General features: G+C 45.2%; 3 protein-coding genes across 6 annotated transcripts; all 3 read left to right on the top strand.

Annotated features, from left to right (window-relative positions):
• The first annotated feature begins 126 nt into the window (after positions 1 to 126).
• rab5c (RAB5C, member RAS oncogene family) lies at positions 127 to 8,866 on the top strand. 4 transcript variants are annotated; one of them, XM_067231636.1, is made up of 6 exons: positions 127 to 259; positions 4,428 to 4,786; positions 6,082 to 6,233; positions 6,772 to 6,894; positions 7,064 to 7,157; positions 7,248 to 8,866. In XM_067231636.1, the coding sequence occupies exons 2-6, from the start codon at positions 4,621 to 4,623 to the stop codon at positions 7,370 to 7,372; spliced, it is 660 nt and encodes a 219-aa protein (XP_067087737.1). In that variant the 5' UTR covers positions 127 to 259; positions 4,428 to 4,620; the 3' UTR covers positions 7,373 to 8,866. The 4 variants fall into 4 exon arrangements, with proteins under 4 accessions (XP_067087737.1, XP_067087754.1, XP_067087746.1 ...); XM_067231653.1 differs by having other exon boundaries at positions 127 to 227; XM_067231645.1 differs by having other exon boundaries at positions 140 to 259; positions 4,419 to 4,786.
• Positions 8,867 to 9,343: 477 nt separating this feature from the next.
• Positions 9,344 to 16,351, top strand: kat2a (K(lysine) acetyltransferase 2A). The gene is made up of 18 exons (XM_067231633.1): positions 9,344 to 9,592; positions 10,035 to 10,158; positions 10,337 to 10,482; positions 10,593 to 10,682; positions 11,367 to 11,548; positions 11,667 to 11,858; positions 11,986 to 12,092; positions 12,282 to 12,392; positions 12,480 to 12,616; positions 12,738 to 12,946; positions 13,041 to 13,167; positions 13,288 to 13,398; positions 13,503 to 13,646; positions 13,749 to 13,863; positions 13,961 to 13,997; positions 14,104 to 14,167; positions 14,246 to 14,330; positions 14,481 to 16,351. The coding sequence occupies exons 1-18, from the start codon at positions 9,374 to 9,376 to the stop codon at positions 14,672 to 14,674; spliced, it is 2,394 nt and encodes a 797-aa protein (XP_067087734.1). The 5' UTR covers positions 9,344 to 9,373; the 3' UTR covers positions 14,675 to 16,351.
• An 841-nt stretch (positions 16,352 to 17,192) lies between these two features.
• On the top strand, positions 17,193 to 22,199 carry dhx58 (DEXH (Asp-Glu-X-His) box polypeptide 58). The gene is made up of 11 exons (XM_067233102.1): positions 17,193 to 17,560; positions 17,746 to 17,950; positions 18,137 to 18,327; positions 18,403 to 18,516; positions 18,617 to 18,749; positions 18,875 to 19,060; positions 19,173 to 19,423; positions 19,557 to 19,868; positions 19,950 to 20,140; positions 20,373 to 20,466; positions 20,577 to 22,199. The coding sequence occupies exons 1-11, from the start codon at positions 17,384 to 17,386 to the stop codon at positions 20,763 to 20,765; spliced, it is 2,043 nt and encodes a 680-aa protein (XP_067089203.1). The 5' UTR covers positions 17,193 to 17,383; the 3' UTR covers positions 20,766 to 22,199.
• Positions 22,200 to 24,698: the final 2,499 nt, after the last annotated feature.

Below are 24,698 nucleotides of genomic sequence, written 5' to 3' on the forward strand. Positions count from 1 at the left end.
TGGCTCCAGCACATAAACTACAGATCCCAAACCTTTAGCAATTCCGACTACTCAAAGAATTGTATTGGTCAGTGCCCCGGTGACAATAAGTGGGAGGATCCCGGAAAAAAAAATCCACAAATCGGAAGTGAAGGCCGGGGCAGCCGATCTTAGTGACGTTTTGGACAGAAACTAATCGAAGTCAAAATTGAGAGGATTTTGGCACACGGGGGTATACGAAGAATAAGGTGGAGTGTGAATTTGTATCTCATAATCACCGGTGAGGCGTAAATCATTAATTCTAGTCTGAATTCTCTGTTTGAAATTTTACAAAACCGACCTGACAACTGACTGTCGACTGTCCGAGTGGTCTCGTAGTACGCGTTAGCTAGCGAGCTAGCCAATGATTCTGGTTGTTTTGCTACAGTAGCTACTACTAGTGCTGCTAACTGTTGGTTAATTAGCTAGTTAACGAGGCTGATCAATATACTAACATCTTCATATACCAACTGGGTTGCTATATAAGAATATCTTAATCGAATTAGGAAGTGTTACATATAATTATCCCTTTCTGTCCTGCACCCAGCCATGGTAGCTAGCTAGAGCTATGTACAGTAGACTGTCAGCACCAGGAGGAATCTTTTGAGAGCTATTATTACTTGCTAGCCTAATGGCTAGCTAACTATGTACTAGCCCACGTAAAGTCTTACTTCATTACTTACGTACTATCGCCTCCACCTAAACAACCTAAAGGTATGTGCGAAGTTATCCTTTGGCTAGCTGAACAGTTTAGCACATATTGAATTATTTCAACCTAAATATAAGTTATCTAGTGCTAGCTATCCCAATGCACCTCGGTAATGTAATGTAGCTATCTAGCTTTACTTGCTAAACCAGATAGCTAGACAAATAGAAAGCTAGCTAGGAAGTTTAATTGGTTTGCCACCTAACGACATATTTTATGGGCAAGCTAGCGACTGTTTAACACCAAGTCTAGTGGCTGTGTCTATTCATGAATGCCTATGCTATCTATCTAACTTGACTCTACAGATCATGATCAGTGCGCGGTAAACATGATGACGTTTGATAACAGTTGTACAATCAGCTACCAAGTACATCTGATTAATCAGGCAGCCTATTGACTAGATGATAGTACATCGACTTGAGACTACTTCGTGGCAGCAGAAGTATGTTATATTTTTTATAGGGTTGTCCATGCAAATAGCTTCCTGTAATGTGGTTGATTGTTTTTGATGTAGCCAAAAGAACAGGTGTTTTTGTGATCAAACTATTAAGCCTTGGTAACTGGTGTGAAAGTTTCATGTGACAGCAATGGTAGATGGATAGGGTAGCTATGAGGAAGTTGGACACTTGTGGTTTTGTTAGTAAATTAGCCAGCTAGCTAGATTGACGTGTCTTGTGCACTTTGCTGTTTGCAGTTAATAGTTTTATTGGACCTTTAAGACGGATTTTCAGTGACTTGTCAAAGCTACTTCCATGTTATGAATGGGACTTTGTCCCACCCCACTACTAAAGTACAATGTGGTACAGGGAGGGGGGGAGTCAGGTGGCTGAGCAGTGAGGGAGTCGGGCTTGTAGTCAGAAGGACGCTGGTTCGATTCCCGGCCGTGTCAAATGACGTGTCCTTGGGCAAGGCACTTCACCCTACTTGCCTCTGGGAATGTCCCTGTACTTACTGTAAGTCGCTCTGGATAAGAGCGTCTGCTAAATGACTAAATGTAAATTTACATGAAACATGCAAGTAGACAAACTGAATATATAATCTGTATGTGTGTGTCCATGCATCCTTTTTCATTACCATGTTTACAAAGGAAACATCATTTAAATAACTTCACAGTTGTTACCTGGTTAATTGAGTTGAGCTTCTCACAATTCCAATTAAATGTCAACAGGCTGGGGCCTACTTGTGTGCTGTTGTAGGTTGCAAGAATCTTATAAATTAATTTGACATTGGTTAAATCCAGTAGCTAGCTATACAGGGTAAGGCCTGGTTCTTAGTGTGAAAGTGGTCCAAGAGTCCTTTTGAAATGACTGGATCAATAATATAGACCCAAACATGAGGAATGACAGTCAGTAAAGGGACAGTGGGACATGACTTAGACAACATTTTCATGTGACTACTTGTTTCTAGGTAGGTAAAATGAAGTCGGTGTTGTGTATACATGATTTGCAGGAATTTATGACTAATATGGTGCCGAGTTGGACGTATGAGTCTGTGCATGTTGCCAACATATTGCATTCATATGTTATATGATTGTCTATGTGGTGCCTTTCTGCATCTTGCTAAGTGCTTGGATATCATCCTGACAGGAGCTGTATGAATATTTCACAATCCCTCTCTTGCCGCCTCCTCCTTCCCCTCCTTCTGTGACCCGTCTGCCTCTCTGCCTGTCTCACTGACGCACTTCAATGTGGTTCCAGGGCCCATTAGAGAAGCCATTAACCCAGCATCAGGGGAAAGCTGCTGTTTCAGACGCATGTCTGTCTCTCAGTGTAAGACACAACAGCCCCAGCATGCCTAGACCTGAGCGAACCATCCCTTCCTAACTGTCAGTCTGCTCAACGTTAACCCTTTATGGATGTGATTTATGAAACCTAGAGGGGAGAGGAGAACAGAGTAAAGCAGAGCACAGTAGAGTCTTCATCAAGTACTCATCAATGATGCAACCTATTTTTGACAAAAAATCACAAGTATTTAAAAAATATTTTTAGAAAAATATTTTTCATACCTTTCAAAAATATTTGCCAAACCTTTTGTAGAAAATATTTGTTCTACCTTTTTGAAACTTGTGTACTACAGCCACACCAAGAATTGTGTTGAATGAAACCTTATCCTTGACTGTAAACAGAAGATGCTTTCAGTTTCAGCGTTGCTGCGTATCAGCAAACACTGCACTGCTTGCTTATCCAGTGTCTCCTATCTGTCTTCCCACCCTTTTATCCTGTTGTTTCTTATGTAGTCATCACCCTGGGGCTGAGAACTCTCTTCTCCCTCCCTTGTGTCGTTATGCCTTGTTTTGATTTGGCTTAGGCCTAGGGAAAGTTATCAAGTAGTTTGCACATTTCTCTTGGCCTTCCTGCCATGTTAACAGCTTCCTCACGTACTACGCAGAGCGTAAGAAGGTGAAACCTCAGCTTTCTCATTGGTATTCTGATGAATAACAGCCTGTTGACCCATTGAATAGAGAGGTTGTTTCACCCTCCAGCCTCTATGTGGTCTGTCAAGGAATACCTCAGAGCGCAGGCCCATGTGTAGGCAGTCGTCCAGGTCCCGGCTTTTGATGTGTACTGGTCTGTGGGGCCTTCTCCTCCCAGGCTGGTCAGGCTTCTCACCCACAACTGGGATCTCCTATCACATGCTGAGGATTAGGCCGAGGCAGGGGCAGAGGGCCAATGGACCCCTTCCCAGTCAGCCTCTCCTGTCTTTGGCCTGACTCTCTCTCCAGTGTCATTCATTTGTCTTTTGATCTTTATTTCCTTTTCCTGTAACAGTGACTCTACTCTACTACTCTACTGTTTTCTCTTCCTCGCAGTCATTTTCCCTGTCATCTCTTATTAAACTTTTGTTTGCTCTGTTTTTCTTATCCAGTGTATTTTTAGTTAAACCCTAATTCAGCGTACAACATTAAACCAAAAGATCCTTAAAACCTATGACTAAAAGATCAATCTCGTTCAAATCTGTATTTGAGCTGTAAAAATGCACAAGACTGCTTCATGCTACTCCTATCTTCACTTCCGGCTGTGACATTTCCTGTCCCTCCGGCTGAGCAAAAGCAGACCCACTTGACCAATCACTGAAGACAAAACCAGTTTGTTTAGTTGATGTTTAGAACTATTGGACGACGTTGGCCTTAGTTTGGCAGATATGAAAAGATGGTTGTGAAAATTAAATAAACAAATGATGCAAAGTTCGATGTAGCTTGGAGAGGTAATTAGGCCTGTGACTTAGTAGGAGGCAGTCTCAGTTCCTCTACGGAGACTTTCAGTGTCATTCTTAGGTCTGTGTGTGGTCTTTGAAATGATTCAAACATGCCTTAGTTTGGATGCTTGGCTAAAATGTGTCTCTTTCTAAGCACACATAATAACTGGTTGTGTTCACTCATCCTGTGTATAGGACTAGTGCTGCATTAGGTTGGATGATAAAAGGGTATGTCTGCTACCAGTTTAAGTTTCTTTAGATGAAATTAAATATAATTCGGTGATTAGCTTTTGTCTCTGAGAACAATTGTAGTTTCAGTTAGACACTGATAATATGATGCTGGCTAGGCATCTGTTTTAACAACACCATCAAAGCCGATGTCTGACAAATATAATAATAATGTTTGTTAATAAAGTTTACTGTTCTACTTTGCTGCACAATAGGCTATTGTTTACATGTACTGTGGGGAAATGCCTAACATCGCCTTGCATCTCTTCAGGTCTTAAAGGTGAAGAGCCCTACCTTTTGGCCTCCTCAGTGTCCAGCTTTGACAGTTCAGCTGCACCCAGCCTGCCTCAGCCCCCCCCCCGACCCCGTCTCCAGCCTCCGCTCCAGCCCCTTCCACTAACCTCCGTCAGGCCTCCACATCCACCCAGAGCTGCCCCCACCTCCTGTCTTCGCCGAGCCGTCAGATCAGAACCATGGCAGGTCGAGGAGGACCGGCACGGACCAACGGCGCAGCTGCGAGCAACAAGATCTGCCAGTTCAAGCTGGTGCTGCTGGGAGAGTCAGCGGTGGGCAAGTCTAGTCTGGTGCTGCGCTTCGTTAAAGGCCAGTTCCACGAGTACCAGGAGAGCACCATCGGAGGTAAGCGGCCCCACTCGTCCCGATGTTTAGTGGACCGCTATTGGCATAAACATGTCTGCTGTTTTTTTTTTTTCTTGTCTGCTGAATCTCAGTTTGTTTGTTTAAAATCAAAAAGATCAGGGTCGGAAAAGATATAACCCTAATTGGGCTGATGGAATGCCTCATTGTGGAACTGTGTCAGCGCTGACCTTGGCAGGTGTCAAGGCCTGCTCTGGGGCAGGAGCTGCAGAACAACTTTTTGGGAGCTGATCACCTGACCCTCATGTGCAGCCAGGTCTGTCACACTGCAGGAAGGAGTGGAGCGTTGGGTTTTTGGAAAAGTCTGAACCCAAAAATATCTGTCCAACGTTTTTGGTTTGAAACTTGCTTTTCCCGTCTAACACTTTTTTTTGTACCTCTGCTTGCCCCTGAGGAAGCAGAGGATTGGAGGGCACTTTAGACAGGAAGGAAGTGAACCAACAATGGGGTTTCCTGTACATGCTGTGCTAATAACTTAGCATATGTAGACCAATCAAATTATCTTTCTGGGTAAGGTTTACAAGAGCCTGTAATGTTTCTTTATTAGATATAAAGTTTCTAACTGCAACGATTTGGCTATGTTGCTAATGTGTAACTACCCTTTGCTTCACCCAGTGTTTTCTGTACAGTCAGATGTGCTGTATGCTAACTGTCAAGGACATGTGAACTGCTACTATGATCCGGTTTGAGGGAACATTCCCACCTTCCATGGACGCATTTCCTCTTCATATCATATAAAGCGTATATAAGTGTATCCTGGCTTATCTGAAGCTGTAGAGACAGGATGCTTGGTGCTTACTCTAGCCAATGACTTGCCGCGAGTCAGCGTTTTTTTTTGGTAAACCTGTCGTCAGCTGCCTGGTCAAAGATCAGCAGGCTTAAAGAATGCTGGGCCATGAGTGCACTTTTTCTTCTGTCATGTGACACAATGGCCTGAATAGGCACACCCCCTCCTGTGTCATGCTTCACAGGTTCTCAGGCTCTCTCTCTCTCTTTTTCTACCCTTCTTTTCTAAATGTAAATGTATTGTCTAGGCCCAGTGTGAAAATGTTGTTTTATATTTACCATTGTCCTCCAAATCATTTATTTTGCAAGCTCAGGTTTTCAAGGATTTAGGTAGGCCATAAATAATATAACTTCCTCATGACTCTTGAGTTAGGATTTTGGATTGGAGTTGCTTTCAAAATAGAGCCTACTGAGCTTCAACTCGACCACAACATGTTGAGGTTCTGCTCTCGTCACCTTAATAAGTCTCTCCCGTCGTGTCTTCTCCCTAGCTGCCTTCCTCACACAGACGGTCTGTTTGGACGATACAACGGTCAAGTTTGAGATCTGGGACACTGCAGGGCAGGAGCGGTATCACAGCCTGGCGCCCATGTACTACAGAGGAGCCCAGGCTGCCATCGTGGTGTACGACATCACCAACACAGTGAGTCATCAGACGTGTGTCAGGCCTGAGGGCCTTCCTAGGAGAGGCGCCTTCCTCCGGCCCAACCTCGATGCAGCCTAGGTTGATGATTAGTTGAAAACTCGAGTGGTGACAGACCTTTGCTCTGACCGCTAACCTTTCTTATATGAGACTTGGGAAACACTGATATGAAAATTCTTGACGGCAACTTTGACCAATGTTTTTCTTGAAATTTCCAACAGGACAATATTTACATTTGAGGGAGGGGGTTGTAAGCATTCACTGATACAACAATAAGCTGAAATTCCTTGTTCATCACAAGTTGCAGTATTACATTCACATAAGCATATAATTGTTTGATTTGGAAAATAAAGTTGATTGTTATTATTTGATAGGTACATTGGAACATAAACATGCAGCAATCTTATCTGCACTATCCTCCACATTGTACAGTACTGGTAAAAATGTTATATTTTTTAGTTGTACATCCCTTATATGTATAGTGGATCCATCTGCGAGGCCTTGTGGATAAGCCAGAGGTGTAACATTGTCTGTGCAGGACACATTCACACGTGCAAAGAACTGGGTAAAGGAGCTCCAGCGACAAGCCAGCCCCAATATCGTCATCGCACTGGCCGGGAACAAAGCTGATCTTGCCAACAAAAGAGCTGTGGACTTCCAGGTACAGAGGAAGGAACTCTCTTAAAATAACTGCAACCCATGGCATAGTCCATGCTGGTTTCATAGCATAAAAACACTTGTTTCTTACGCAGATTATTGTCCGAGTGGGGTTGTATGTTTGCCATAACGGTCTGATTGATCTCCCTGGACCTGTCATTTATCGTTGACAGGAAGCACAAGCATACGCAGATGACAACAGTTTGCTCTTCATGGAGACCTCAGCCAAGACTGCTATGAACGTCAATGAGATATTTATGGCCATTGGTAAGTGCAACACAGCACATTGTCTTTTTTTTAACTTTAATTTCACAGAGACGTCAGAGGATCAATGTTGTGCCTCTCTACCCTCATTAGCCAAGAAGCTTCCCAAGAATGAGCCCCAGGGAGGAGCGGGGGCTGGCGGCCGAGCCAGAGGCGTGGACCTGCAGGAGGCTGCTCCACAGGGCAGGAGTGGTCAGTGCTGTGGGGGTGGAAACTAACTAGCGCACCAAAGCCAACGGAAGAAAACTCATCAACCAACCTGCAGTATCAACCAAGCAGACCAGACATCCACCAGCTGGCATACACACCCTATGGTCTGACCAACTACCAAGCACCAATCAACGAAGAGAGAAACATGCCTGCTGGCAAATCCACTGTCTGTCCAAGCCCACGGTTTCAGCAAATGATCAGACCAACAGACAAACAAAGCATTTGACCTACATGAAGATACCCAGTTTTAACTCTGCAGGGCATTGCAACCCATTATATTTCCAACAACGGACATTTGGTGGTGACACAATAAAACGACACAACAGGCAGGAAAAAATAAAGAAGAAAAGATTGGTGAGAATCAATCGCACTTAACGAGCCAGCTGCTCGACTTTTTCTCTGTATTTCTGTAAAGAAAAATAAAAAATCTGACGCAACTGGGAGGAATATTAACAGGCTCTTGGCCCTCTCCTTTCTCTCCCGCTGCATTTTCCTCTCCTTGTCACTTTATGTACCATAATACTACAGTATTTTGTATAATGTCTCCTCCCACTGGTCAAACTCTAACCTTGTTTAGTTTGGTGGTGGATGGTTGTAGCAACTCACATTCATTTTCTCCAGCCCCTCAACAGTAATTTGGGATAAAGGAACGGAGAGGGTTCAGCCCAAGAAGGAGTTTTGAGAAAAGACAGTTATTTCCTTCCAGAAATAGCAGTTATGTAGATTAACTGAATTATTGAATTGTTATTGTTATTACAATTGTTATTATCATTTCTTCTTTTGGCACACATTTTACAGTATGATTTAAAAGGTTAGACCACCTAAGGTTTTCTTAATCTATATCCAACCGTATACATAGTGCATTATTAACATTGTCACCAATCAGTCATTTTAGCATTAATGTAATATCTCTGAATCATCCATGTACAATGAAAAGAAGAAAAAAAAACACAAAAAACATGAAACGGATCAAGCAAGATTTTTCTTGACCAAAATCACCAGTTTGTGTATTAAAGACATGTTGCTGTATTTGTATCATTTTCTGCAACAACAACAAAATATAACCAATCAGTAGCTATTGTGAATACAATACCTTCCCAATCTCTACATGATATTTTGTCACCCCCAATTATTTTGTGATGGAAAGATTTCTTTTTTTTATTTGTGTATGACTTTTTGTTGTGAAAATCTCTGGTATTGAGTGCACAGGTTCTGTCTTGTCATCTCTGTGAATTCAGATGTTTTCAGTTTCCTTTTCTCATGTTTTTTCTTTTTTTTTTACTTTTCGTATCAGGAAGGGATTCATTGGACCAGTGTTGCCTGCTCTGTTATGACATCAATGACTAGCACAACAAGACAGCTGCCGTTGCTGTGAAGTGGGGAGATATGGGGGGTGGGGCAAGGCAAAGAGTGGAGAAGCAAGTGCTTCTATACTCTTTGGGCAAGGGTAGAGAACGCAAAAAATGTAATTTTACCAATAAATAACGGGGAAGGTAACTCGATGCCTGTCTGTCTTCTCATTTAATGTTTAATGAACGATGATTGGCAGAAAAACCTTGTCTTTTCTGAGACCAGAAAATATCTCAGATTCTAAAGGATTTTTCTTTGTTGAATTGGTCATACTGAATTCCTCAAATGAATTAACTAGTCTCTACTGCCCATTCGAAGACTTGAAATAAGATCCTGAAAACGGACCATTACGACCCAGACCAGAATGTGAAGGCGCCGCCTTTCAACCTTAATTGTATTTCGTATACGATGCAACCTTACATCTTGCACTGACTCCTGAGAAATTTTAAATACATAACTCCTACTCATCGAGAAATGTTTGAACAATATTTATTTTTTAATATTCTGGCGTTGAAAAGACTGCTGCTTGCTTTTAGAGCCACACTACAATACCCATACTGCCTCGCTTACATATTAGAGGGGAGAGGTGAGCGACCCGAGTAGGAGAGGAGTCTGGAACTATAGAACGGCCCGTGCAAGCGTGGTCTGCTGCTTTTGATATGTCGGATCCGGCAGTGCAAACCTTGCAACCGCGGCTGCTCCAAGCCCAAACTAGTGGATCGGCCACTGCAACGGTGGGGTCTGCATCAGGAAATACTAGTGACCCTGTCAGACCCGGCCTCAGCCAACAACAACGTGCGAGTCAGAAGAAAGCTCAAGTCCGTGCTTTCCCACGGGCGAAAAAGCTTGAAAAACTCGGCGTTTTCTCCGCTTGCAAGGTAATGGCTAAGCTAGCTAGCTTAGTTCAAAACAAAGCTGCAGGCAACTATTGGTCTGCTAGCTTAATTGCCCTCCTAGCCCCTGTAAATATACCAAAACGACTAGCATTATGCTTCAATCTATCTAGCTAGTTAGCTAGTAATCGTTAGCAAACTAGCCAATTTTTTTTATTTGATTGTAGCTTGCTATCAAGTTAGCTAGCTCTAGCTAGCTTACACATAGCACTTATCTTTCTAGCTAACTAGGAACTCAGCACTAACCTCACACCAGTTTGTTAATAATAGCTTACTGTCATCAACCCATTAAATGTGACTTATTGGTGTTATTCTACTTGATGTCTTTCTGAGTAGAAAGCGAATGACAACCAGAAATGAACCACTTTGGCCCATTGTAGCCAGATACCTAAACAATGCGTCAACACATGAAATACCCTGTTCTCAGGCTAGTGACACATGTAAGTGCAATGGCTGGAAGAATCCCCATCCACCATCAGCCACCCGCATGGACCTGCAGCAGCAAGCGGCGAGCCTGAGCGAGTCCTGTCGCAGTTGTGGACATGATCTGGGTACTGAATTGTGCACCTGATATAAGGCCACTTTTTATACACACTTGTCAGTTGTCCAGGATTAACACTACACGAACAAGGGACTCTCTCTCTTTACTTGTGTGTGACTTGAAGTGAACGGTTCTAGAGATGACCATTAATGAACTGTCAATCTCTCGTTGCTTCTCTGTCTGGGTAGCGGACCATGTGTCCCACCTGGAGAACGTTTCGGAGGAAGAGATCAACAGGCTGCTGGGGATGGTTGTGGACGTGGAGAATCTCTTCATGTCTGTGCACAAGGAGGAGGACACAGACACCAAGCAGGTCTACTTCTACCTCTTCAAGGTATCCGCTATCCTCCCAGCTAACCAACACAAAACGACAGACGTAACCACACAGTTGTTGTGTTCTCCTGGTTGTCTTAATTGTACTTCTTGTGTTGTTCTCCTTGCTAGCTGTTGAGGAAATGCATCTTGCAGATGAGCCAGCCCCTGGTAGAAGGATCATTGGGAAGCCCCCCATTTGAAAAGCCCAACATAGAGCAGGTAAATGTTTAAGGTTCCACTTCCATCAGCCATATACTACCAGTGTTTCCCACACATAGACTAATTCGTGGCGGTGTGCCACAGAATCAACACCGGCCGCCACATATTGTGTTTCGTCTCCCCCCAAAAATTACACTATTTAGGTAAAAACACGCAGCGTATTCGTTCAGCTGCATTTCCATTCTCTGCTCTCTCTCCGTCTTTCTCACATAAGCACAATCACAACGTCAGCACACGTTAGCAACGATGCATACCTACGCCGTTCTAGTAAGACCGACAGCTATATCAGCGAGCCTTCAGCATTAGTGCCGTAGCTAAGGTCAAGGAAAGTTGAGGCTACTTTTCGCTAGGTACCTACGGACATAATCAAAGGTTCCCCTTCGTTCTTTTGGTGAGAAGTCTAAGGAGCTAGCTACTTACCCGGCGTCATGGAGCCGACCAGTTAATTATTTAGTACTAGCGTCGCTACCTGCATATGCAGAAATTATTTGTTTGTTGTTGTTGATTTTGTGAATTATTTTGACCTCCCCCCCCCCGCCACAAATAGCTTTCTAATCTGTGGGAAACACTGACTACTACACTAATACAAAAGCGTATTAGCATGGTAAAAGCCACATTGTTTGATGGTAGGATTGCTAAGTTAAGTTTTTTTTTTTTTTTTTTTTTTTTTTTTTTTTCTTCAAGGGAGTGTTGAACTTTGTTCAGTACAAGTTCAGCCACCTGGCACCAAAGGAGAGGCAGACCATGTTTGAGCTCTCCAAGATGTTTCTCTTGTGCCTCAACTACTGGAAGCTGGAGACGCCCACGCAGTTCCGCCAGCGCTCCCAGAAGGATGATGGCACTGCCTATAAAGTGGACTACACCAGGTGGGTTTGTGTTTCGGGTACTGCTCAGCAGATGTCTTCAACATCGCTATCCGAGTGTTATTCATGAATATGTTGCTCTGTTCTGAATGTACGTGTTTTTCTCGTGTTTGTGTCTTAGGTGGCTGTGTTACTGCCATGTCCCCCAGAGTAACGACAGCCTGCCACGCTATGAGACCACCCAGGTGTTCGGCCGCAGCCTCCTCAAGTCCATCTTCACGGTGACCCGGCGTCAGCTCCTGGAGAAGTTCAGAGTGGAGAAGGACAAGCTCCTGCCTGAGAAACGCACTCTCATCCTCACGCATTTCCCCAAGTTGGTGCAACCAGTCTGTCTGCATTTCCACCACAGCTGCCATACAGCTGCCAAGTGTTCACCCATAGAAAACATTTGAGGAATCTGAGATGGGCGATGGATGGATGGGTGTGGTTGTGTGTTGCAGATTCCTGTCCATGCTGGAGGAGGAAATTTATGGAGAGAATTCTCCCATATGGGAGGCGGACTTTACCATGCCTGCCTCAGACGGAGCACAGCTGGGCCACCAGACAGGTAAGGGTGACTGTATTTTGACCCCTGGGTGACCCCTGGGTCACCAGCTCCAAGGGCAGAATCATGACACGATACCAGACCTCTGCTGCGCTCAGGTTGCTACTGCACATTTTGTATCTGTTACTGCGCACATATCGAAATCATTCGTTTTCTGACTAACTCTGTTCTGGGTTTATCCCACCCTGGTAGTGATCAGCCCAGCTGCAGTGTCTGGCTCGCCCTCCTTTACCAAGGGGATGAGCAGTGGCTCTTCGCTGGGCAGCTTGGGGCTGGAGGCAGGGGCTGCAGAGCCCCCTACAGGTCAGGGTCTGAGTTTCTACTTGTGTTCTTGCTACGTTCCTGTTCTAGTCAGTGCCTATTGTGACATGTCCCTCTCGTCCGTTTCAGGGGAGAAGAGGAAGTTGCCAGAAGCTCTGACCTTGGAGGACGCCAAACGTATCCGGGTCATGGGTGACATCCCTATGGAGCTGGTGAATGAGGTCATGATGACCATCACTGACCCAGCTGCCATGTTAGGGCCAGAGGTGAGACCTTTTCAACTCCTCATAGTTCTCTGGTCACACATGAGAGTTTAGGGAAGCATTTAGAAACCACAAGATTTTGCAAAGACGATGTCAAAGCTGACACTTGTCATTGTGTCTCCAGACAAACCTACTGACTCCTAACGCTGCCCGGGATGAGACTGCCAGGCTGGAGGAGAGGCGGGGCATCATTGAGTTCCATGTCATTGGGAACTCACTTTCCCAGAAGTCCAACAAAAAGATCCTGATGTGGCTGGTGGGCCTTCAAAATGTGTTTTCCCACCAGCTACCCCGGATGCCTAAAGAGTACATCACACGGCTAGTGTTTGACCCGTAAGTTGCCATTACAGTTCTTTGCTTGCCTCTTAGTCTTATGTCCTTGTTGACCAATTCATTCAATCTTTTTTCTCTCGTCCAATGTCCCCAGGAAGCACAAGACCCTGGCTCTCATTAAAGATGGCCGTGTGATAGGGGGCATCTGTTTCAGGATGTTCCCCACGCAGGGATTCACAGAAATAGTCTTCTGTGCTGTCACATCCAATGAGCAAGTCAAGGTATACACTGATTAACATGAATGAAGTAGTTTTATTAGCATTTTTGTGACTGGATGTGTAAGACTTGTTTGTTTTTTTTGTGTGTTTTTTTTCTCCGGACTTTCTTCATAATGATGTTAGGGCTATGGAACACACCTGATGAACCACCTGAAGGAGTACCACATCAAACACAGCATTCTCTACTTCCTTACGTATGCAGACGAGTACGCCATTGGCTACTTCAAGAAGCAGGTACCGTGTGATACAGATTTGTATACTTTTTGTTATTTTTTTTTATACATACCCATCTATCCACCATTTTTCCCCTCTCACCACCTTTTTTTTTGTCTTCTCAGGGTTTTTCCAAAGACATAAAAGTGCCCAAGACTCGTTACCTTGGTTACATCAAGGACTACGAGGGGGCCACTCTCATGGAGTGTGAACTCAACCCCAGGATCCCATACACGGAGCTCTCACACATCATCAAGAGACAGAAAGAGGTGAACGCACGCCTCTCGGCCTTCCTCCTCTGTGTGCACATTCGCTCGTCGTCGGGATGATCGGAAGTATGAAGTCGTGCTTTGTGTTCCCGTCTCTGACAGATCATTAAGAAGCTTATAGAGAGGAAGCAGAGTCAGATCAGGAAGGTGTACCCCGGCCTCACCTGCTTCAAGGAGGGGGTACGACAGATCCCCGTGGAGAGCATTCCAGGCATACGTAAGTGTGTTCTTGTCTGTGGGCACAGTGGCCCATCCTAGACGATCTCTGGCTTGGAATGAATTGTGTCCCTCATTTAAACTTGATTTATTTCTAGGAGAGACAGGATGGAAGCCTAGTGGAAAGGAGAAAGGGTGAGCTCAAAGCTTGTTTTGAGGGAGGGACATTTCATGTTGGCACTGCAGTCATACTGAAAATTCCCAGCTCGAATGTCATTAAATGGATGTCCATGTCTTATAGGAAGGAGCTGAAGGATCCAGACCTGCTGTATAACATGCTGAAGAACCTCCTCGCCCAGATCAAGGTAAGATTCTACCTGACAGAGACTGGTGCAGGAGACCACGCCCCGTTCATTAAGCCCCTGTTGTCGTGTCTTCGCCAGACTCATCCAGACTCCTGGCCCTTTATGGAACCAGTGAAGAAGTCCGAGGCTCCAGACTACTACGAGATCATCCGCTTCCCCATCGGTGAGTATCGTCTCAGGGTCATTCGCCGTCTGTCTAAGCATCGCGGTATCGCCTGCGTTATGCTAACAAATACCACGCGACTCTGAACATCACATTGAAATGAAGCCGGCTCTGAGAACTGTCGTCCTCTGTGCTGGTGTGCCCCTTCAGACCTGAAGACCATGACCGAGAGGCTGAAGAACAGATACTACGTGACCAAGAAACTCTTCATCGCAGACCTGCAGCGCATCATCACCAACTGCCGCGAGTACAACCCCCCCGACAGCGAGTACTGCAAGTGTGCCAACACCCTGGAGAAGTTCTTCTACTTCAAGCTGAAAGACGGAGGCTTGATCGAGAAGTGATTCCGGGGGGGGGGGGTTGCGCAGCTTTGTTGAGGAGCAGTAGGCACATGTGTCTCGCTCTCTTGCCCACTCGCTGTCTGGCTCGCTCGCTCTCTTACACACATTCAAAACAGACGCACGGGAGCATTACTAGCCATTCTCAACTTTAATCTCATGGAGTTATTGAGAGTGTGTGTTTGGGGGGCGATGATGTATGTTATCGATGATTGAAGGGATAATGTGGTTTAGGAAACAGCGTTCCAGAAGAAAAATGGTGTTTGCCAGTAAGTGTCAAAACGTTTTTGTGCACCCTCTCCGTTCTGTACCCCTTTAAGTTTTTCCCTCTTCACTCCCAGTCTGCGTGGTTTCGAATCCCAGCTCAGTCTGACGAGCTCAGTTTACGTAAGTCAATCAAGGACTAAGACTGAATGCATATTGCAATTGATGTACCAAAATGACTGGTCCCATTGTAGCATAAATCATCAAAACTAGATTTCTTCCTCTTCATGTGAGTTACCCTCAAGTTGCAGGGCAGCCTTTCCCCAGGGCTGTTTCCCCCCCATCAGAGTTAGGAGAGGGTCTCGGCGGCCCTTCCGTACGACTGACGAGGCGACCATGGCTCCTGAATGCACAGACAGATGAGTGCTTTATTTAGGTAATCATTGTTACTTTCACAGGATACTGGATCTAAGGACCTAAGCCGCTGTTGCCTTCTGTTACTGACATACACTTGAAAAGAGGCCAATGTACTTCTAAGGTATTACTGCAAAGAGCCCAAGAGCAAGGGCATGGTCAGATCCAGCTTGACCTCTGACAGACAAGTCCAAAATCCACGATCATATTTGTTCTGTGGGGATAATGATTAGAGAGCTACAGTAAAACGTGTACTGTAATTGAAGTGTTTAGATTCACTTTTCTTTCGCAAGTATTGGCCAGTATGTGTTTTTTGTGTTAAGGATTATTAGATGTACAGGGGACAAAATATAGGTCGTAGAAGGCGTGGATTCAAATATTTATTTTTCCGGATGGTTCCAAAATCCCAAAATAGTGGGATCCAAACATGACTGTAAAAAAAAAAAAAAGTTTCTACTTCCCCTGGTTGTTCTGCCCCAACCCTCCGTGTTCGCCCTGTCGTCCTGCTGGTTGTGCTGTTGCGATTCTTGACGCACAAAACGTTTTGGGTTGTGTTTCTACACTCCATACTCACTGACTGCATTGCTGCGTGGTGGAGATCAGTGTATTTATACAATACAGATGTTATATCTAATTTCAAATGGCCATGGCCTAATGCCACACAACACGTAACAATCGGGTCAGTGATTGTAGTCCTCGTCAGAAGCCATGTTCGCTGTTATCTGCCAGACGCTAATTGGAAGTGACTTGTCTGTAGCGACTGAGCCTGCTTGCTGAGTGTCCACTGAACTGTGTGTGTGTGTGTCTGTCTGTGTGTTCATTTTGTACTTGAATCATGACTTGCTTCGAGCAACTGAAGTGATGTCAATGTTGCGTTTTTCAGGGTTGTCAGTTATGTATCCCTCAATCTACCTATGCTGCATTTAAAACCTAAAATATGGAGTCAGAGTGAAATGTTATGACTGAGGACTGCTACAGTTTCATTAGTTATGGTTTGAAAGCTATTTACTGTAATATTGTTAATTGAAATAAAGATCTTTTATAATAAAATAATAGTTTTCATGTTAGCTGGATCATATCAACTGGCATTACTGTATTCACAAAACAATTGTTATTCTTATGTTAATTTACTAAAATATATTACTTTCAATGTATTTATATTCATTTACATTACATTTATGCATTTAGCAGACGCTTTTATCCAAAGCGACTTCCAAGAGAGAGCTTTACAAAAGAGCATAGGTCACTGATCATAACAACGAGATAGCCCCAAACATTGCGAGCAGCCAAAACATGAAGCATACATTGTGGAAAACCAAATAAGTGCCAAAGGGAACACTTGTTTAACTGCATGCTCTTGTGGTGCAAGAGCATGCAGTTAAACAAGTTACAATTGAACAACATGAAACTCCCCACAAGAGTGCAAGTGTACCTGTAGAAAAAAAAACGAAAAGAAAAAAAAAAACAGTACAATATTTCACAGCGAGTACAAGAATTTGTGTACACATGGTTTCTTAGGGAAGTTTAGAAAACATCCTTCTTGGTTAGTGGGAGTCTTCCAGTGTTGCAGGCTTTAGGTTTTGTTTTCCTGGTAAAGCAGGCAGTAAGAGACTAATGGGGCTCTCCTACAGGGCTGCTAGGTGGCTGTAACTGCAAAGGCCTGCTGCCATATGAACTGAAATGTTGCCTTTGTGAACACATTGCAAAGACTTCATGACAACTTCTATAAGTGCTACCTAGATATTGTTATTGCTGAAAAATCTATAAAAATATCTGTAGCAACCACGAATCCAGACAGTGTCACTTCAAAGTGCTCCGTCCATTCAGAACCTCCTTAGAAAGGGCCCTATTTTGGCTGTGAGCGGTGAGTCTTTCGGTTTCGTTTTTCTGTATGGGTGTCAGAAAGGGTTGGGTTAAATGAACAAGATAACGTCCTCTGTCCTTAATGCAGAGGCAACAGAAGGACTTACAGGACTTAAAGAAGACTTGAGTCTAAGCAGCACTGTCAGACACACTTGCTGGGCTGATATACTAACTCTTGGTTAAAGTCCGCTTCTCTCTAGTTTCAGGTGTGCGTGGAGCAAGAAGTAAACTAGGATGGCAGATTGTGGGCTGTATGACTACCAAGAGGAGGTGGTTCAGAGGGCCCTCCAGAGGGAGAACATCATCATCTGGCTTCCCACCGGCGGAGGAAAGACCCGTGCTGCCGTCTATGTGGTCAAGAGACACCTGGAGACCACCCCAGAGGCCAAGGTGGCTGTGCTGGTCAACAAGGTATGCCTGCTTGAATGAGGATCTGCCATGGTTACGTACTCGCAAAACACTCACAAAATGTCTTTCTGAAATGAGGATTTTGTCCAGGTGGCCTGTCTATTCTCTCCCTCTAACCTTGACCTAAAGTACTGCTGATAATAATTGACTGCTGATGTTTACCATCGACCTGCTGTGTGTTTTTACAGGTTCATCTGGTGGACCAGCATTACAGCAAAGAGTTCAACCCCCACCTGGGCCGTGATTACAAGGTGGAGTCTGTCAGTGGGGACAGTGACGAGAAGGACTTCTTTGGCAGAGTGGTTAAGGACTCTGACCTGGTCATCTGCACGGCCCAGATCCTGGAGAACGCCCTGATCAACACAGAGGATGACAAACATGTTGAGCTTACAGGTGAGTCATTCATTCCAAATCAATAACCACTAGACCGTCAGATTCTGCAATTCATGTATTTGAAGGTGTCGTCGAGGAACTGTGAAATGACTTGCGACGTCCCAAACGATTCGTTATTGCTGAGATCAGTGACACCTCGGCATCCTTTGGTTCATAACAGTAAGCACGAGTCTCATCCCACCACAGACTTCACCCTACTGGTCATTGACGAGTGCCACCACACGCATAAGGAGGGGGTGTACAACACGATCATGCATCGCTACGTGGAGAAGAAGCTGAAAGGCGAGAGGAATCTGCCTCAGGTGCTAGGCCTCACCGCCTCTCCTGGAACAGGGAAGGCCAAAAACCTGGAAGGAGCTGTGAAGCATGTATTGCAGGTGTGTAGGTCTGCCTGTCTGTCTCTGTCTGTCTGTCTCTGTCGGCCTGTCTGACAGTCTGTCTGTCTCACCAAGATCTGTGCTAACCTGGACTCAGCCATCGTTTCAGCTGAAACCCATGCCTCTGAGCTGAAGAAGAAAGTCCCCAGACCCAAGAAAAGGTTTGACATTGTCGACAAGAGGCCCAAGGTGAGCCAACCATGTCCGCCTCGCTGCGGTTTCTTCTTCTCCTGCCTGGACGTTATTTGAACGGTGAGTTGAAAGGCGCATTGTTGTGGTTTGGCCTCAGGATCCCTTTGGCGACCACCTGAAGTGGATGATGGAGCTGATCCACGACTTCATGGCCTTGGGGACAGCCTCCCAGCTGAGGGAGGTGGGAACACAGGAGTACGAGGCGGATGTGGTCCTTCTGGAGCAGAGGGGTGAGCAGTCCTCCTCTCTGTGCGTTCACGCGAATCCTCGCGGTAAACGACAGAACCTGTAGCGAGTCCGGCCTGTCCTCCCCGTCACATGGGTCCTGTTTGTGTCGCTTGGTTTCGTGGTGCAGGTGTATTTGAGGGGAACAGAATTCTGGCCCAGTGTGCCCTCCACCTGCGACGGTATAACGACGCCCTGCTCATTAACGACACGGTCCGCATGGTGGACGCCTTCCGTGACCTGGAGAGCTTCTACAACAGCAAGAGCGCCTCAGCCATCGATGGAACGGACTTCTTCCTGCAGGGCCTCTTCGAGGGTGAGTGCCAGGGTTTCAGAAGGAGCCTCTCTTCTCTCGGACATCCATATCTTGTGTGTGTGTAGAGGTGTTGTATCAGAAGTCTGACAGTCCTTGCCTTGGTCCTCTACAGAGAACCAGACAGAGCTAAAGAGCCTGTCAGGGAACGCCCTCTATGAGAACCCCAAAATGGCTAAACTTCAGAGCACTCTTCTGGAGCAGTTTGGACCCAAAGACACATCCAAAGGCATACTCTTCTGCAAGACCCGTAAAAGCACCAACTGCCTGAATGACTGGGTCCTCAACAACCAGGCCCTACAGCGGTCAGGCATCAAGGCTGCCATCCTGACTGGAGCGGGAAACGGCATCAATTACATGACCCAGGTACTCTCACATTACAGAAGGTCTAGAGTGCTGTATTGATTGGTGGGTTAGATAATGCAACCAATGAACCTCTTTGTTCGCGTGTGCCTTTGTGTGTCCGTGAATGCATGTCCTGTGTGTGATCTTTTTGCAGAACGAGCAGAAAGAGACCATCCAAAAATTCCGCAGAGGCACCCTCAATCTCCTGATTGCCACCAGCGTAGCTGAGGAGGGTCTCGACATCCCAGAATGCAACCTGGTGGTGCGCTACGGCCTGCTGACCAATGAGATTGCCCAACAGCAGGCCAGTGGGCGAGCTCGGGCCACTGACAGTGTGTACTCTGTGGTGGCCCAAGCCGGGGGGCGGGAGGTGCGCCGGGAACGCACCAATGAGCTCCTGGAGGAGTTAACGGGCCGGGCCATCAGACAGGTCCAACAAATGGGGGAACGCGAATTCCGCAAGAAGGTGAGACGGGTTGTACCTGGGGGTCCTGCACAATTTCTGTTGGCGAGCCTTTTGTTTCTCACACGGCCCATCTCCCTGTAGATCACTGATATCCAGACAGAGGATGTTCTTGCCAGTCGCTTGAAAGACCAGCTGAAGGTGAAGAAGCAGAGCCGCTACCGAGCCGCTGAGATTCAGCTCGTGTGTCGAAGCTGTTTCAAGGCTGTGGCTTGTGGAAGTGACATCAAGCTCATTGACAACACGCACTACGTTAACGTCAACCCCGGGTTTGAGTACGTTTAGTTTATTTCGTTTATCTTTACAGGGACAGTGCACATTAATCAACTTTTCAGTAAAAGTGCCGGTTTTAGCCAGCCGGCTAATTTTAAACCGCAGTCCATAAGCTGTCCTGCCTTCGCACAAGAACTTCTCCAGTCGTTTGTCCTCCCTTGTATGAGGACCCAGTATATGTCAACGATGAATTGGTGTGGACCATTGGGCGCTAACCGGTGTGTGTTCTCTTAGGAGGCATTACAAGGCTGGTGGAAAGGTGCACCTGGACAGACACTTTGAGAACTGGGAGCCGGGCCGTGTGATCAGCTGTGCAACCTGTAGCAAGGCAAGCCTAGGCTCCTCTCATTCCGACATCCCTCACACGCTCTTGGGTGTCAGTGTGCTTGCTTCAAACTAAATATTGACATGTGTTTTGTCACGTGTGTGTTTTCACAGGAATGGGGAATGGAGATGAAATACAAGGAGGTTGCCTTGTTGCCCAACTTGGCCATCAAAAACTTTGCCATGGAGACTCCGGGTGGGAGAGTCCTTGGCAAGAAGTGGAAGGATATTCAGTTCACTATTGAGGACTTCAACTTTACACAGTACTGTGAGGACAAGTTCCCTGGTCTCCTGTCAGAATAATGCTCTGGTGCACTCCTGAGGGTTTTAGGGTTTATTAGGTGAGCATTTTAAGGGTCGTAACAAGAGGGTAAGGGTTGTGTGCAACTCCAAATGTTTTCAGATGTTATTATCTAGGATTATGTTATCTGTGTGTGTAAGTGTGGGGTTCACAGGAGGGTCAGATGGCTGAGCGGTTAGGGAATTGGGCTATTAATCAGAAGGTTGCTGGTTTGATTCCTGGCCATGCAAAATTACCTTGTGTCCTTGGGCAAGGCACTTCACCCTCGAGGGGAATGTCCCTGAACATACTGTAAGTCGCTCTGGATAAGATTGTCTGCTAAATGACTAAATGTAATGTAATGTGTGTGTGTGTGCGCAAGTGCATCTGTGTGTGTGTGTGTGTGTGTGTAATCTTAAACACTGTATACATTCTGAGTTAGGGTTGGTCCCTTCTGTCCAGGCTATTCTTAGTGCTGGAGGCTATGGTATAGCAGTATGCTGAAGCTTGTTAGACAATGGTCAGAGTTAGAACAGCTTTGTTTATGCCTCAGGACCTATGGCTCTCCTTCTCGCCTCCCTTTCTGTACAATATGGGTGTTTTTTATGGTCCATTGCTGCCATTAGGCACGAAAATGCATGAACTCATGTAGTCACTGTCCTCACGCGGTTCTTGCCGAAATGCAAATTATAGAGACTATTATTGTATATATAAAATATACCTTCACAATGATGAATCATGGTTAGCAGCACATCATGAAGTGCCTAAACGATTAAATGTAAATGAAGTCTGTGTGTCTTTGTGACGTTTATTATAAAATACCGCCCTTCCTTGTTATTACATATCTTACCACTGGGTGGCAGTCTAGGCTTTTGAACATCTTAGTGTCTCTTCCCACCAGAGGGAGCTTTCTTTACTCACGGGGGTCTGTTCCAGGCAGGATATGGAGAACATAGTAGAATATTCAATGTTGTTTTGATGGAGCCAAAGTCTTACCGAGATCCCATTAAGTTTGGCTGGGGATAAAGGATACCAAAATACATACATGGCTGTCTATTCATTCAAACTCTGTACTGCACAACCCCTGTTGGTAGTTGGTAGTTTTATTGTCCTGCAACACAAGACATGATATTTTTTGTACTCAGTTACCAGCTGTTAAATTTAGACTGACTGCATTTAGCTAATTACAGGATTGTGACCATTCCTTGCTCTCTTTTTTTTACCACAACAATTAACTTTTCATCTCATTGCAATGTTTTTGTCAAGAGCTGGATTTCTGCCTGGATGAAAACGAATATGTACCAACACAAACATACATTATGAAACACTTCAGGGTAACCCGTAATTTCATAGCAGCAGTCGTTCCAGCTTCCAGAAGTAAACTCACCCATCAAAACATCGATGTGCATTACATCGGCTGCAAACTTTGCTCTACAGCTATGTTTATCTGCATTGTCCCTGTCAAATACATTTAATTAAAAAACAATATATATATCTGGCTTTCTGCCTTCCATCCTGCCTGACGGCCTTTCTGCCGGTCTGTCAATCCATGCGTTGGTTTAATTTGGTCAGTCTGGCGTGTCAAAAATCTCCACAGATCTATGACAGCTGTATGTCTGAAGTTGCTGTGCTGGGGCAGTTAAGGACTTATGTCTAACTACAGGGCCCCACCCTGGTAGCATCCACGATTCAGAGACAGACAGGAAGGAAAGGAAGAAGCGAGCATGATTTGACTTAATCAGGCTTGGGCACTATAATCATGTGTGATTATTTCTTTATTTTTTTTAGCTGGTACTCACTCTGTGAATGTTACAGTAATTGCAATTAGCTCTTAGCCAGTTTGCATGGGAGTGTGTGTACACGTGCAAATATTTTCTGTATCAAGCTTATCTTGACAAGAGGGACAAATACAGAAGGGAATCAAGAACACACAGGCAGGGTAACGGACTGTGTCTATCACATCTCTTTATACACCTAGTCACACGTTCACACATTCCCACATACAGAACACAAGCACATTTAACTCAATGGTACCGCATAAGTAGGAAATCAAACACACACACACACACAAATGTCACTTGTCGGCTGTACATGGAGTCCCTAGAGATATTTGGCAGCCAGCTACCCTGCTGGACTGTGTGTTCTTCTGAGTGACCTGGCGTGTCTGGTGTCACCAATCATCAACAAGGGAGTCAGGTGGCTGAGTGGTTAGGGAAGCGGGCTAGTAATCAGAAGGTTGCCAGTTCGATTCCCGGCCATGCAAAAATGACGTTGTGTCCTTGGGCAAGGCATTTCACCATACTTGCCTCGGGGGGAATATCCCTGTACTTACTGTAAGTCGCTCTGGATAAGAGCGTCTGCTAAATGACTAAATGTAAATGTAAAAGCTCCGTATGGTCCCACGGTAGGCTAGGTGTCGTCATTCGCCGTGTTTAGTTCAAAGAGTCGAGGGGGGTTCTTTCAGGAATTTGTGTATGGCGATGGGATTCAGAGGGGGTGGTCCACTTGACAACTCTCTCCAGCAATGCCATTTGGCCTCAGTCATCGCAACAGCGAAACACTATCAGACACACGACGAGGCCGCATGTTTGGCCCTGTCCCTCTGAAGTCTCTCAGAGATACCAGTTCACATAGATTCAGACGGAGGATGTTAAAGGTCACTTCCTCTGTCTCGTCCTCCGAATAAGGAGAAAGGAGACTTCAAAACAGTTGATCGAAATCATTTGCATGTTTATTTTACAGGGGGCCGCAGAATTGATTATATCCCGTTAAAGTACGTATTTATTGTCCGAGTCTCCTTTGAACCAGCTCTCTGAGATGAATCGTCCCTAGCTGCTAGAGTGACTTCAGGGCTAGGAGTTAACTGGGCTATTTCATGCTCTATTATGGCCTTGATCAAAGGAAAGCTTGTCTTTTTCCAGTGCTATTCAGAGGCAGTGCCTTTGTCTGCTACGCACCCCCATTCTTCTGACTCTCCTTTGGAATGGAGGACCTGCTAGATTAAAAACGTTAATCTCAGAGACTCAGATTAACTCCTAACAAGTTTTCTTGATCAGTTTCTTAGTGTTAGCACTACCAGTGGACTTCTAGTTTCTGACAGCTTTCCTGATCAGCTTTCTATAGGCCAGCATGCCAGTCTAATTGAGGCACAAAGTATTTCCTTTTAGAAATGGAATACAGTGTAGGGTTGTACTGCGTATTTTTTCTCATGACACCAATTTTAGCATCACAATCCCTATATTTAATCCATCTAAACTTTTGCTCTTATTCAAACCGGAAAGGATTGTAAAACTGGTTCACCTCGATCTAACCTGTCGCCCGCTTTCTGCGTATGCTGTATTCAGGTTAGTTGGTAGACAATATACAGTACATTTGTAGGTATATTCGACAAGGTCTCTGTCAACATTGTTGTTCTTCATGCATGTATTATTTGACATGCGTGTAGGTCTGTTTTATTCTGGGCAAAGCAGTGGCTGTGAAGCTACTGTATGGAAGCACTAATTCATAAGCGTGCTTGATGTGTGGCTAAAAACAGCCTGTTTGACCGTGAGGATGTGGAAGAGAGGACAAGCAAGGCCTGAGGTTGACACAAGGCTACTGCTTATGCAAACTACAACTCACTAACATGCACCAGTACACTAAAGAGACATTGGCTTGTGGACATGGCCTGCAAATGCTAATGCAGGCCTAGAATAGAAGGAGAACACTTAACTAAAATAATTTGACCAACTACCCTGAGAAATGTCTGGGAAACCGTGAAGAAGGGAAGAATGAGTCGACTGAATATTCAGTCGACTCATTTTCAGGGTAACAGGAATGGGTGAGAAAGAGAAAAACAAAGAGAGAGAGAGCAAACAGGAGCAGCACCATATGTCCTGGAGGATGGAGCTAGCTGTAACAGCCTTTTCTGGCTGAAGTCATGCATCATCTCTGACCTTGCAGTGACAAAGGCAGAT

This window comes from Osmerus mordax, chromosome 3, assembly GCF_038355195.1.
Source record: "Osmerus mordax isolate fOsmMor3 chromosome 3, fOsmMor3.pri, whole genome shotgun sequence".
NCBI classification, from domain to species: domain Eukaryota; kingdom Metazoa; phylum Chordata; class Actinopteri; order Osmeriformes; family Osmeridae; genus Osmerus; species Osmerus mordax.

Coding starts and splice junctions, on each gene's coding strand:
- rab5c (XM_067231636.1), top strand. CDS start 4,621: ATGGCAGGTCGAGGAGGACCGGCACGGACCAACGGCGCAGCTGCGAGC. Junction 6,895..7,063: donor AAAGAGCTGTGGACTTCCAG/GTACAGAGGAAG, acceptor TATCGTTGACAG/GAAGCACAAGCATACGCAGA. Junction 7,158..7,247: donor TGAGATATTTATGGCCATTG/GTAAGTGCAACA, acceptor TACCCTCATTAG/CCAAGAAGCTTCCCAAGAAT.
- kat2a (XM_067231633.1), top strand. CDS start 9,374: ATGTCGGATCCGGCAGTGCAAACCTTGCAACCGCGGCTGCTCCAAGCC. Junction 12,617..12,737: donor CTGCCATGTTAGGGCCAGAG/GTGAGACCTTTT, acceptor TTGTGTCTCCAG/ACAAACCTACTGACTCCTAA. Junction 13,998..14,103: donor CCTAGTGGAAAGGAGAAAGG/GTGAGCTCAAAG, acceptor CATGTCTTATAG/GAAGGAGCTGAAGGATCCAG.
- dhx58 (XM_067233102.1), top strand. CDS start 17,384: ATGGCAGATTGTGGGCTGTATGACTACCAAGAGGAGGTGGTTCAGAGG. Junction 17,951..18,136: donor CAAACATGTTGAGCTTACAG/GTGAGTCATTCA, acceptor ATCCCACCACAG/ACTTCACCCTACTGGTCATT. Junction 19,424..19,556: donor GCATCAATTACATGACCCAG/GTACTCTCACAT, acceptor ATCTTTTTGCAG/AACGAGCAGAAAGAGACCAT.